Consider the following 12,509-nt stretch of genomic DNA (forward strand, 5'->3'; position numbering starts at 1 on the left):
GCAGATCTGAGGGCGATGCACTATACTTCTCAAGATCAGTGTGAAGTGGTTGAACATGTGTTGGGTACCAGTAGCCAGCCTAGTGTGCCTGTGCTATCTCATAATATAATTCCGGGGCTTGGAGCCCTCCCTGATCGTATGGTCTGGTCATATCTTCCCACTTCATCCGAGGTGTGTCCTTGCCCCAAGTAAAGTTCACTACGAGAGATTTCAATTTGTCGAAGAATGCACGCCCGGCCACACCGGGGCATTGATAAAGTAGTACAATAGCTTAGGGACTATTACTATCTTCAGAAGGGACAGCCTGCCGTACAGTGAAATTGGGAGACGATCCCAGAGGTTCAATTTGGCTTGAAGGAAGTGCATGGAGCTGCCATGATTCACTAGAATTAACAAGTGGTGTTGCCATGTAACCACAATGCCCAAATACTTTATTTTGTCCTGGGCCCACCGGCACCCCTCAAGGTTCGGAGGAGAGGTGGTGGCCTCGTTGAGGGGAAATATTTCCGACTTGGCCTCATTAGTACGGTATACCGAAAATCTAGCAAATTTACGGACTTCATCAAAAATCGGGGCAAGATTAAAACAGGGTTCCTAATATATAACAGTGAGTCGTCTGCATAAAGTGAAATTATATGTGTGGGACCCGTCATGCGTAGGCCAGTGGTTCTATAGTGAAAGCAAACAACAGCAGGGACAGGGGGCAGCCCTGTCTAGTGCCCCGCTCAAGCAGGAACACTGGGGACAGAGTGGCACCGGTGCGAACCCTGGCTGCTGGGAAGGTGTATAAAAGCCGGACACTTTGGATGAAGAGCTCGCCAAGACCCATGAGGCGCAGTACAGAGAACAAGAATTGCCAGGAGACCAAGTCAAAGGCTTTCTCGGCGTCTAAGGAGACTGCCACCGCCTGTGCCTCCGGGTTGAGCTGTGAGAGGACACCAAAGGGCCTGTGTAGGTTAAAGGCTGTGGTGCGCCCAGGAATAAATCCCGATTGGTAGGATGGACCAATGCGGTCATATGGGGAAGGAGTCTAGTGGTTAGCACCTTGGCGAAGATTTTCGTGCCAGAATTGATCATGGACAACGGTCTATATGAACTCATTTCAGAGGCCGGTCTGTTGGGTTTCAAAAGTACTGTAATTACTGCTTCCGACATTGAGGGGGGTAGCCTACCATTGTGCAGAGCCTCTTCCCATATCCGTAGTTGCTGAGGGACAAGGATAGAGCTCAATTCCTTATAAAGTTCAACCCCCAGGCCGTCAGTGCCTGGCGCCTTACCAGAGGGGAGGGACTTAATGGTTGCTATAATCTCTTCAGTGGTAATGAAATATTAAGGTCCGAGAGAGCCTCGACTGAGACCGTCGGGAGCGGTATCTCGTCCAGGTACGCTTTGAGTTCTGACGTGCGCCTGTCTGAGTTAGAGTATAGGGATTTGTAGAATTTGTGGAATTCAGAATTAACCTCCTCAGGTGAGTTCAGTGTGTTGCCATTTGCATCAGTAATCCCAGATATATGACTGGACCCAGATTTTGCCCTGGCCACATTTGCCAGTTGGCGTCCTGGCCTATCGGACTCGCCATAGCGCCTCACCCGTGCGGGGTAGTAGAGCATATGGACGTCCCTATCGGCCAGCTCTCGGAACTTCAGCAGTTTCCCTTTAATGCACCCCATTAGGGCGCAACTCTGGGTATTGCCATACTCATCCTCCAGTTTTTTAAGATCTGTCTCAACCCCACTCAGTTCCCGCCTGACGGCTCTCAGCGTCCCAGATGCAGAGGAGATGATTCCTCCCCTGATCCATACTTTGTAGGTCTCCCATACTGTGCTATGGAGACTCGCAGTCCCCTCGTTTGTAAGGAAGAAGTCAACCGAACCGTTGTGCAGCCCTTCAAGAAAAGCTGGGTCAACCAGACACGAACTGAGCATGTGCCACAGGTGGCGTGGGGCGGGCCGTGCATTCCATTTCATGGTCAGAATAATAGGCAAGTGGTCCAAGATCGTACTTGGAGGAATTTTAGTGTCAGCAATGTCTGCCATAAGTGAAGACGGGACCAACCAGAAATCTATCCTAGAATGTGCGTCATGGACAGTAGAGTAATATGTGTATTCTTGTGTTGCCGGGTTGCGAACCCGCCACGCATCTGCAAGGTCCAGGTGCCCCCATCACTGTTATTAGCATTCGGGCTGCAGCGGATAGCTACCTCTGAGTGGAGCTGGATCTATCCATGTGGCAGCCAAGGATCAGGTTGAAGCCCCCCCCCCCCCCATGATACACATGATCCTAGATCCCACTAGGATATCTAGGATCTGGCCATAAAACTGTGGAACATCAATATTGGGGCCTTAGGTATTAATAAGGGTTGTGGGCACATCCGCCAGCGTGCCCCATAGAATAACAAACCTCCCCTATGGGTCAATATTGCATTTGGTCTCTTGGAATGGAACAGAATGGTGTATAAGTGTAAGTACACCCCAAGACTGGGAAGAGTAGTTAGTGTAGTACCTTTGAGTGCCCCATTCTTTAGCAAATGTGTCATTAATGGCACCCTAGGCGTGCGTCTCCTGCAACATGACCACGTTGGGGGCATGCCTGTTTATATAAGCCACCAACTTGCAACTTGGTTGTGACAACGGATATTCCAGGACATGAACATGACATTAGTACCTGACATGTCTGTAGTGAACACAGTGGTAGCCCGGCTGCAGTCAGAGCTTCTCTAAGGTGAGGCTGTACTTCTTGGTCGAGGAGTGGTCTGCACTGTTTTGAAACTTAACCATTATAACAACAAAACATAGGCCTAGCCAGGCAGTGTGAATATACACAATTGAACCAATACCCCCCAACCCCAGGCCTGGTAGTGTCTGAGCTGTGATTGGATCACTCTCATATATTGCGGGCGAGGAGCCGTCTTCACTAATTGTCAATTTACTTACACAACCAGCCAGAAGTAGGACGTCAAAATCCAAACTTTTACAGAACATCGGACCATACTGTTTGGTAAAGATGCAAACAGAAACATCCCCATCCCACCCCCCCACACACATCATCACCCCCAACTTGATGATGATGATGATTCCATCAACATTTACCAACATTTCAAACACTCTTGGGGTGCACTGTGTGCTAGCCTTGGGTCATTCCTGATGGCCGGTCAGCCACCAGCCCCGAGACTCGAATTACTTGTGCCCAAGTTAACAACGCACAGTGAGACTGTGCATTCCGTTAGGGTCAGTCATTGTCCATAATTATCAGATCATTGACACCCACGGACAAGCCCCTCCTCCCCCCGCCAGCACAGTCCCTCCTGGGCAACTATATGGAGATATTGGATTCAATGTATGCTGTTGCCTCTTCCGGATCTTCAAAAAGTGGGCTCTTTCACCGTATTGGATGCGTAATTTTGCCGGGTACAACAGCGCATATTGCACTTGGCGCATCCGTAGAAGTTTCTAAACTAGATCATATGATTTGCGTTTGGCGAGAACATTTGCAGCAAAATCGGAGTAGATGTGAATATCCAAGGATTCGAATCTCAGCACCCCTTTTTCCCTGGCCATGCGTAGGATCATGTCCCTGTCTCGGTAGTTCAGTAGTGTGGCAAGGGTGATTCGGAGGGGGGGCTCCGGGTTTAAGAACCGGGGCCAAGACTCGGTGCACCCTCTCGAACAGGAAGTGTAGCAAGAATGTGGATGGGTTAAACAACGTTTTAAGCAAGTTCTCGACTAATTGCTCCAGTGGGCCCTTGCAGGCCGCCTCCGGAATTTCCACTATTCGAATGTTATTTCGGCGAGAGTGCGATTCAAGATCATTACATTTACTTCGGACCCTGCTGAATTCTTGTTGGAGGTGAGAGATGTCTCGGCCATGCTTTACAACCTGATCCTCAGTCTCGCTAACTCTAGTTTCAACTTCGGTAATGCGTGCCTCCTCCTTTTCAAGTTTGGTTTTCAGCGACCCAATGGTAGAGACATATCATCCAATTTTACGTTCACTGCAAAGAATCAGTTCTGCATTGCGGTAAGTAGAAGGATCATCTCTGCTGGTAGTGGACGCAGCAGCTTGCTCGTCCTCTGGTGGATCACCAGCTGAGCCCGGACACTTTGCAGGAGTGCTGGTATAGGTGTCCATAGGTCCCCTCTTTTTAGATCCTGCACCATTCATCATGTTAGCACACCCCGAACGCCCGGGCCACCACTCGCAGTGTGCAGCCTTGTCGTCTAACACTTCTATCACACAGCAACACAGTTCATCGGCCCGTCTTTACATTGAGTATCAAGTGCTATGCAGAGTGTTGACTAAAAGGATACATGAAGCTTGCACATGCAGTATCGTAGGGGGCTGCTCAGGCTCCAATTATTTCAGATCAACCCAGGGGTATGTCTGGAGCGCGCAGCCCGTTTTGAAGCCAGTTGGGCGCTCAAAATGTCCATGGGGTTGGGAACTGTTAAAAGAGCCGCACCACGGGTGTCTGATGAGGCACCGCTGCCATGATGATCCACTAGTTGAGGACTGTACAGTGGGCGAGTGTGATATTAGGGCACAGCCAGGGTGCCGGTATGTGTTCGCTCCGCCTTCGCCCATGGTATGCCTATGTCAGTGGGCCCAGACACAGTCACCCCGGATCCCTGGCCCCGAAGATGGTACTGGGCTCGGCAGCAGTCTGTAATTCCCAACTGAAGCACTCAGAGTCTGCAGCACTTTTAATGCGGGGAGCTGTAGACAACGTTCATGTAGGGTGCAGTATCGGCATGGCAACCAGGACAGCCCACCTCAGAACAGCAGCACAGGAATGAAGTGACAACATGCGGCAACGGCCCGCTATCCACAGCTGCAGTGAGAGTATGTTCATGGGCGCAGCGGGCCACCCCGCGTATGCCGGACGGATCTAATCAGGAGGTCGAACAGTTCAATGGCAAAGCCAGCCAGCTGCTGGCAGCATGTAGCAGTGAATAGGCGGCGGATCGGGCGATGTTTAGGAGAGGGCGCCGCCGGTATGCAATGTTTGTTGTCATTCGCACAGATAGGAGAGTAGCCCCCTCTGGGGAAATGGCCCACGAAGCAAGAAGAAATGTGGCGCGTGGACCCCCTATGCCCAGGGCACCAAGCCAAGAGGCAGCGGGGAAAGGCAGGCACCCCAGCTGAGAGGTCGCTGGGGGAGATCCTCCCGGCTCAAGTCACTCCAAGCCCAGCACGGGACCCACCGCAGAAATACAGCGCCAAAGGGCTCCCTCTTACTTGTTAGCCAGTACAAGGATCCTCAGGGGTGCAACTGCACTACAGCAGCCTCCACGCCTCACAGTCAGTGGGGGCCCAACACCAGGCCCAGGAATGGCCCAAACATCCACAGAGCAGCGGATGGCCAATGTAACAAGGATGAGCAGTTCCGGAGGTTGGGGCCAGGGCACCCCGCAGTTAGCTGCTCCGCACCTCGAGCTTGGTGCTCCTGGCACCAGGGGCCAAGCAGGGTGACTGTTTGCCACGGTCCAGCCCAGAGACTAATCCATGCTTATTCTGGCTGCCGGGCGGCAGCTGACGAGCTCAAGCCACGCGGGGTCCACACATCACCAGGGCTCCCACGCCGCAGTCCCCCACAGTCACAGGTCCTCAGGCCAGAGCAGGAGTCAGGATGTCCAGGGCTCGATGCCAGCCTGCCTCCAGGATGCGCAGGGCTAGTATTTAGGACACTCTGTCGAGTGTCAACGCTCCTCCAAGCATCAGTGAAGCCCTGGGTAGCTAAGGGCACCAAGCCGCACTTCATGTGTCCGCAACCCAAGCCCAAGGCGTATTTTTCTGAGGACCAGTGCTCCTTGCGATGCCAGTGGGAGCTGGAGAGGGACAGGTAGCCCATTTGGCAGTGCGCCACACGGCCTCTGGGTTATTCAACACCATCAGATGTCAGCCTTCAGCGGATCTTCAGCAGGCCAGCGCTCCATCGGGGGTCTCCGGTTTCTGACAGGAGTAGACGTACACATGCACCAGTCGATCCTCTATATACCGGTGTCGTGGACTTCAAGAAATATAAGGCACAAACAGATTTATTTCAGATACGGATATGTTGAGGTTGGAGCTCCTCAATCAGGCGTCCATCTTTTGTGGCTGCCCAACAGCGACCCCTCCCTTAAATGGCAGTTTTAAAAGTATACAGTGAAATCAAATTATTGTAGGACACGGAATGCATTAAATAAAAGGTGCTTGTGATCTCAAAATGCAGCGACATATGCAAATATTTGGGAATGAAATAGAAAAACATGATAATCTTCCTCACGTGTTCTGTTGCACAGCAATTCATAGGCAATAAAAACTCCAAATTGTTTCCATTAATTCTGTTAATCAAATGAGGCTGGAATACACATTGTTATTTTCAGTACATGTATGCACAAATATGTTCAGACCTCAATGTGCCAGTTTTCAAATACCCACATAAATATAGGAAATCATACCATGCATGAAGTCAAACAACACATTTGAATCATTCTCAAATGCAGATCTTACAGCCTGCAACTTTGCATTGAGCGCATCAGCGATTGTTTGCATAAGGTCTGTAATGTATATTAAACTGGTTTCATTTAAAATTGGAAATGTAGACATTGTCTTACATAAAATCACGATCAATGCCACCAACATGCATAGAAAAACTGCTGTTACAGGAAGGTTTAGCGCATGTGAGATAAGTCTTTTTTCTTTTGTATTACTTTTGCTTTCCAGATTTAGCACATGTGAGATAAATCTTTTTTCATGTGTATCACTTTTGCTTTCGAGCTGCTCTTTGGAAAAGAGTTCAATTTTTGGTACTATAAATTTGTCAATTTCTTCAATTTCAGTTTTGGACCACTGTTGCTTCAAAACCTGCTCTATTGGTGGGTACAGTTCCGTATGGTTGACTGGAAGAATTTTTTGTTTTCTTAAACTTTTCACACGCTGACGAATATCATCAACTTTTTCCAGAAAAATAAGTGGCGACTCCTCTTCCTGAATTGAGCTACACAGAGACAGCAGCTCCATCTGTTCTTCTTGGATCTCCTTCATCTTCTCAATTTGAGAATCGTATTCTGCAACTATTTTTGAATTTGCATCATTCAATGTAGCTAGCAAATCTTGCTTTTTATTCTCTACGGTGTCATTTATCTTTTTAAAATATTGTAAAGCCTCTTTCTTTTGCTCTTGCACCATAGTCACACTTTCTGATTTCTGTACTTCCAGATGGTCAATCAACTCACATATTCTAGTCCACTGTTTATCACTTAACAACTCCATAAGTTTACATGGTGTGCTCTTCTCTTTGACATAGGCACTCTGAAGGTCATCAATGGGGTGACCCTGATGTTGACCTATTGTAAGACAGTGAACACAAACTAACTTTCTGTCCAAGAGACAATACACATTTAATGGTTGCCTGCTGTGTTCTGGGCATCTCAAAATGCGTTGGTGGTCTTCTTTACTATATTTTTCAATAATGGCCCGTAATACAAAGTTGGTAGGCAGAGTTCCAATTCCTCCGGATGGAAGTTTAGCAATACTTCTGCAGATTGGACACTTTAGCTGAAGTCGTATTAGTCTCCAAATAGAATAATTGCTTGATGCTTGAACCACATTTTCTAGGCAATTTCTACAAAATGTGTGAGAGCATGGTAAAACCCGAGGGTCTTCATATATACTAGAGCAAATGCAACAGGTCAATTCTTCTTCCAAATTATTGATTTCCTAAAAGGAAAAAAAGAGATGTTAATATATTTGTACACTTACTTGCATTCAGATACATTTAGATATAATTGATTATGGTTAGCTGATGAATAAACTTTTAAAATGGCATTTTATATTAGTTTTATGTGTTGACACTTCCGGGAGTTAGCTTTAGAATATACATATTAGATAGTTGCTTTCTTAGCTTATAAGCATAGGCTTTTCAATTCAGATCATTTTTTAGGAACCAAAGACTGGATGAAAAGGTGGGGCGATGTTGGGATGTGTAATGAGTCATGAATAAGACTCGGACACAAGGGCATTATGTTGACTGCTATTGACTTTTATTAACATAAAATGGGTTGGAGAAAGAACTATCTTGCTCTATCACTATGAGGGAATTCCCTTCCTTAACAAAACTAAGAATGTCAAACATCTCAAACCTATGATAATGTGAAAAGTGGTATCTCAAGGGAGCAATAATGTTTCTCTCCACAGTTTCAACACAAAGTTCCAAAGTGAAAAGGTGCAAAAAGAAACAAGTAATCAAATGTCCACAATCCTCAGGAGGGGTGCCCCCTATCCCCACATCTTGAGTTTCTCAGCACAAGAACAGTTCTTTGCCTCACAGATTTAAATGTTTCCAGTCCAGGGTTTATGGTTCCGTTCCGCTGGATTTTTCACACTCAAGGGGCACTCTGTTGTTCCTTGACTTCACAATTCAAACACAATTTCTGTCCAGGGGGTATTGCTCCCTTCCCCTGGAGTTTCCAGATTTCCAAGAGGTTGCTTATCTATTAATTCTCACAGTTCTCAGGATTGGGTGCTGGTCCCAGACTTGCACTTGCACTGCCTGTTATACTCTCCTGTCAGGGCTTTTACTTCCCACACTTTGGGGCGGGTCCTTGACTCGCAATCACAATACGTGGTGTACTCTCCCGACACGGCTTTCACATTATCCCATCTCTTCTCTTGCCTACTGTTTCCAACTCAGTGTCCATTTCAGGATAGCATCGTGACTCAAACCCTTTCTTATTCACTTTCAACTCTCTCCAGTAATGTCCCGGGGGTCCTACTTCCCTATACGGGTCTAAGTTACTGTTTCATATACTGTTTCTTTCAACATGCAGTATAACCTCGCAAGTGCCCCAGCGTTACAAACCTCTCTGTGTGCGCCACCCGCTCTCAGCGGCAGCTTCGGTATCCTTTGCGCCCTCCGACTCGGTTAGCAGTCTGCCATCGGGTCTAGCAATCGCTTTGCTCGCCCTTCGGTCTCCGGCTTCCTTCGGAAGCTCTCTCAGCAGCAGACCTCCGTCCCTTGGGCTTATCAAGGCAACGTCTCCAGCCTCTTCCCAACTTCACAATGCAGGCTGCTTCTTCTGGTAATCCAGACCCACATTGGGAGCAGCGAGTCCCCCACCATCTTGGCACTTCCCGTTTTTAACACTGTGCCACCTTCTGGTTTCAATAAACAACTAGAGCATGTCTCTGGTTCTGCGCTCCATATTGCTCCCCTGCTCTTCTTCGTCCCAGTCTTTTTGTAAGGGGATTGGGGGAAAGATTTACAGCTCTCACTAAGTGGATAGGCTGGCTCTATATTGCAGTGTCATATAGGTTGGGGAATTTAGGGAGTGTGTGTCATAGCTTGAGTGATAGGGGGAATACCATGGTATCTTCTAGTGAGTCACCTTCCCTCCATTGAGACTCACACAACCACAAACCCCACACCACACCTAACAACAAGAGCAGTCCCTGCACATAGAAAGAACCTGCAGTTTGCCTGGCGTAGGAGGAGACCAGCCTGTAGTCCCGGCGTCTACCGTCCTTTGTTTCGCTGGCAGTTACCATGGAGGCGCGCTCACCCCCACGGAAACTTCCACGGCAACGAACATCCAGCGTTCCGTGACCACGTGATCACGTCACGTCTCACACGTCCGTGAGACACATCACGTGGTTACTAAATCAGTTTAAAAGCATCTTGGCAACGTGGGTACAGCCCTTCACAGCTGATCTCTGGAGGATTGTGTAGCGTCTTGGTTTACCTGTTTCTGATCACTGATTTTGTGACCTCGGACTGTTCTTTGGATTTGTCTTGCCTACCCCTCGGATTTCTGTTACTTGGATTCCACCTTGTTTCCCCGACACATTGACCTTTGGAACTCTCTTGGACTGCCTTTGGATTATCCTCTCTGAATCTAAAATCTTGGAACTTGGTTTTTGAACTTTCTGCCTTACTGGTCAATAATCTACATCAGACCCAGGTGTGTCCCACCTTCGAGCCCTGCAGAACGCTTCTTTCACCACTACCAACAATCTGTGGCTCTTACCACATTAGGACACCACTTTCAACACTCCTGGCGGTCATGGGTCCTTCCGGCGTTCCTGCTACCTGATTGACGGCTCAACACACCTGTGGCCTCAAAGATTGCACAGACAGTGTATCCTTTCTGTCTGTGCGGTACTTGGGGACAGAGGTTCAATAATCTGCACGACCATCAAGATCAGAACAGACTGTGAAGCCTTCCTGGTCATCCAGAGTATGGATACCTCCTCCGAGGTCCCTGTGGCCGCTCTAATGCAAGCGGTTGCGGCCCTTAGGACCGACATGGCCGCAGCCACAATGGCTATCCACCATAGACTTGATGCCCTACAAAGCACATGTGCTCCCTTGCCTGCAGACGCCGAGTTTGGCGATCCCACCCCCCCAGATCCAGCTGCACATCCGTCCACAGCATCCACAGTCCCCACTCCAGTGGTCCTTCCAACCTCCTTTCCTCTTGCTGCCCCCGAACGTTATCAGGGGGATCCCAGGAAATATCGTACCTTTCTCAATCAGTGCAAACTTCACTTCTTGTGTAGACCCCAGATTTTTCCAGACTCTGTTACCAAAGCAGCTTTCCTTCTTTCTCACCTGTCAGGTGTAGCGGCCATTTGGGCGAACTCGTTATTAGAGAGTGATGACCCTGCTCTATACAATTTCGACCTACTGGTGACGGAAATGGCAAAGGTTTTTGATACCAGGCATAAGGCACAATACCGAGACCTGGAATTGCTGGATCTTACACAGGGTAAACAAACTCTGATTGATTACATCACCCGTTTCAATCAATTGGCTGCAGAGACCTTGTGGCCTGAGGAAAGGAAAGCCATAGTGTTCTACCGCGGTCTCTGTAGCCACATGAAAGACGCTCTTTCTGTAGTGCCGGCTCTTCCCTCAGTCTTCCCTGAGTTAGTGGATCTGGCCCTACAGATGGACGCTCGCAGGTCTGAGAGGAAAGCAGAGACGGCTTTTTCCAATCAGACACTCCCAGCCCCATCCGTCTCTGTTCCGGAACCCATGCAAATCGGTGGGATCCGGTGTCCCATCACTCAGGCCGAACGGGAACGTCGGAGAACCGACAACGCTTGTTTCTACTGTGGTACTTCGCCGCCCTAAAAATAAAACTTCGGGTTTTCAGAAGGCTCGCCCCTAGGCATGGGGGTACGGGTGAGTCCTTCTCTGACCCCCAATGAACCTGTATTCGGTCCCATCAGACCGATTACGGTCCAGGCCCAGCTGAAACCAGCCGGAGATTTGGTACACTCAGTACAGATTGTGATTGACTCTGGGGCCACTGGCTGCTTTATTGATATTTTGCTGGCTTATGACCTTAATCTACACTTGATCAAGAAAAAGTATCCAGAGCCGGTACAAGCGGTCGATGGTACCTAACTTGTCTCTGGTCCCATTGAGTATCAGACCGCTCCCATGTTAGTGCTGATTCAGGGCACGCACCAAGAGACGTTAGCGTTCGACCTCATTTCCACGCCACAGTTCGGTATCATTTTAGGCATTCCATGCCTTAAACAACACAATCCTTTGATTAATTGGGGCAGTGGGCAGGTCACATTTGAATCTGAAGTTTGCCAACACTTTTGTTTGATCGAGTCCGCTACTATTTCATCCCCGGCCACTGTCCTTGGGGCTATGGCCTCTGCCAGCCTTGAGGAGACAGATCCATCCATGAATGTCCCACATGCTATGGGGGCCATTACAGCTGGGATTCCCACTGTCTATCATGAATTCCAAGAGGTCTTTGACAAAGTCACGGCAGAAGGCCTACCACCTCATCGACCCTATGATTGCCCCATTGATTTGGTTCCTGGGGCAACTATACCAAAGGGCAGAATATACTCTTTATCTCCATCGGAAGAGTTAGTACTCAAGGAATACATCCAACAAGCCCTGCGCTTAGGTCACATATGACCCTCTAGCTCCCCAGCGGCTAGTCCGATCTTTTTTGTGCCCAAGAAAGAGGGTGACTTACGTCCCTGTGTTGATTACAGACGATTGAATGCTGTTACCATCAAGAATCGGTATCCCTTACCCCTCATCTCCACACTATTAGACTGATTGACCAAGGCATCCATCTTTACTAAGTTGGATCTTCGGGGGGCGTACAACTTGGTTTGTATGCGTAGCGGAGACGAGTGGAAGACGGCATTTTGTACTCGACAAGGGCTGTTGGAGTATACTGTAATGCCTTTCGGTCTCTGCAATGCCCCCGCTACGTTTCAGCGTTTTGTTAACGAGGTGTTCTCTGACGTCTTAGATGTTTTTGTTGTGGCCTACCTAGATGATATATTGATATTTTCGTCCTCACTGGAGGAACACATAGGCCATGTCACAGAAGTCCTGACTCGGCTAAAAAGACATTCCTTGTACGCCAAACCCGAGAAATGTGTATTTCATACTAGGGAAGTAGAGTTCCTAGGCTTTCTTATTACACCTGGAGGTCTATCCATGAACATGTCCAAAGTTCGTGCCATCATCGACTGGCCCGCTCCAA

General features: G+C 48.5%; 1 protein-coding gene across 1 annotated transcript in view; it reads right to left on the reverse strand.

The window, feature by feature from the left end:
* Positions 1-6,288: 6,288 nt before the first annotated feature.
* The window catches only part of LOC138491765 (tripartite motif-containing protein 59-like), a 148,867-nt gene continuing 142,646 nt past the window's right edge, over positions 6,289-12,509 (reverse strand). Inside the window, exon 2 of the mRNA XM_069618466.1 lies at positions 6,289-7,701. Coding sequence (XP_069474567.1) covers positions 6,409-7,701 — 1,293 coding nt within the window. The 3' untranslated portion in view covers positions 6,289-6,408. The remainder of the gene's footprint in view (positions 7,702-12,509) is intronic.

Source organism: Ambystoma mexicanum, chromosome 10, assembly GCF_040938575.1.
Source record: "Ambystoma mexicanum isolate Mex_15411 chromosome 10, UKY_AmexF1_1, whole genome shotgun sequence".
Taxonomy (NCBI): Eukaryota; Metazoa; Chordata; class Amphibia; order Caudata; family Ambystomatidae; genus Ambystoma; species Ambystoma mexicanum.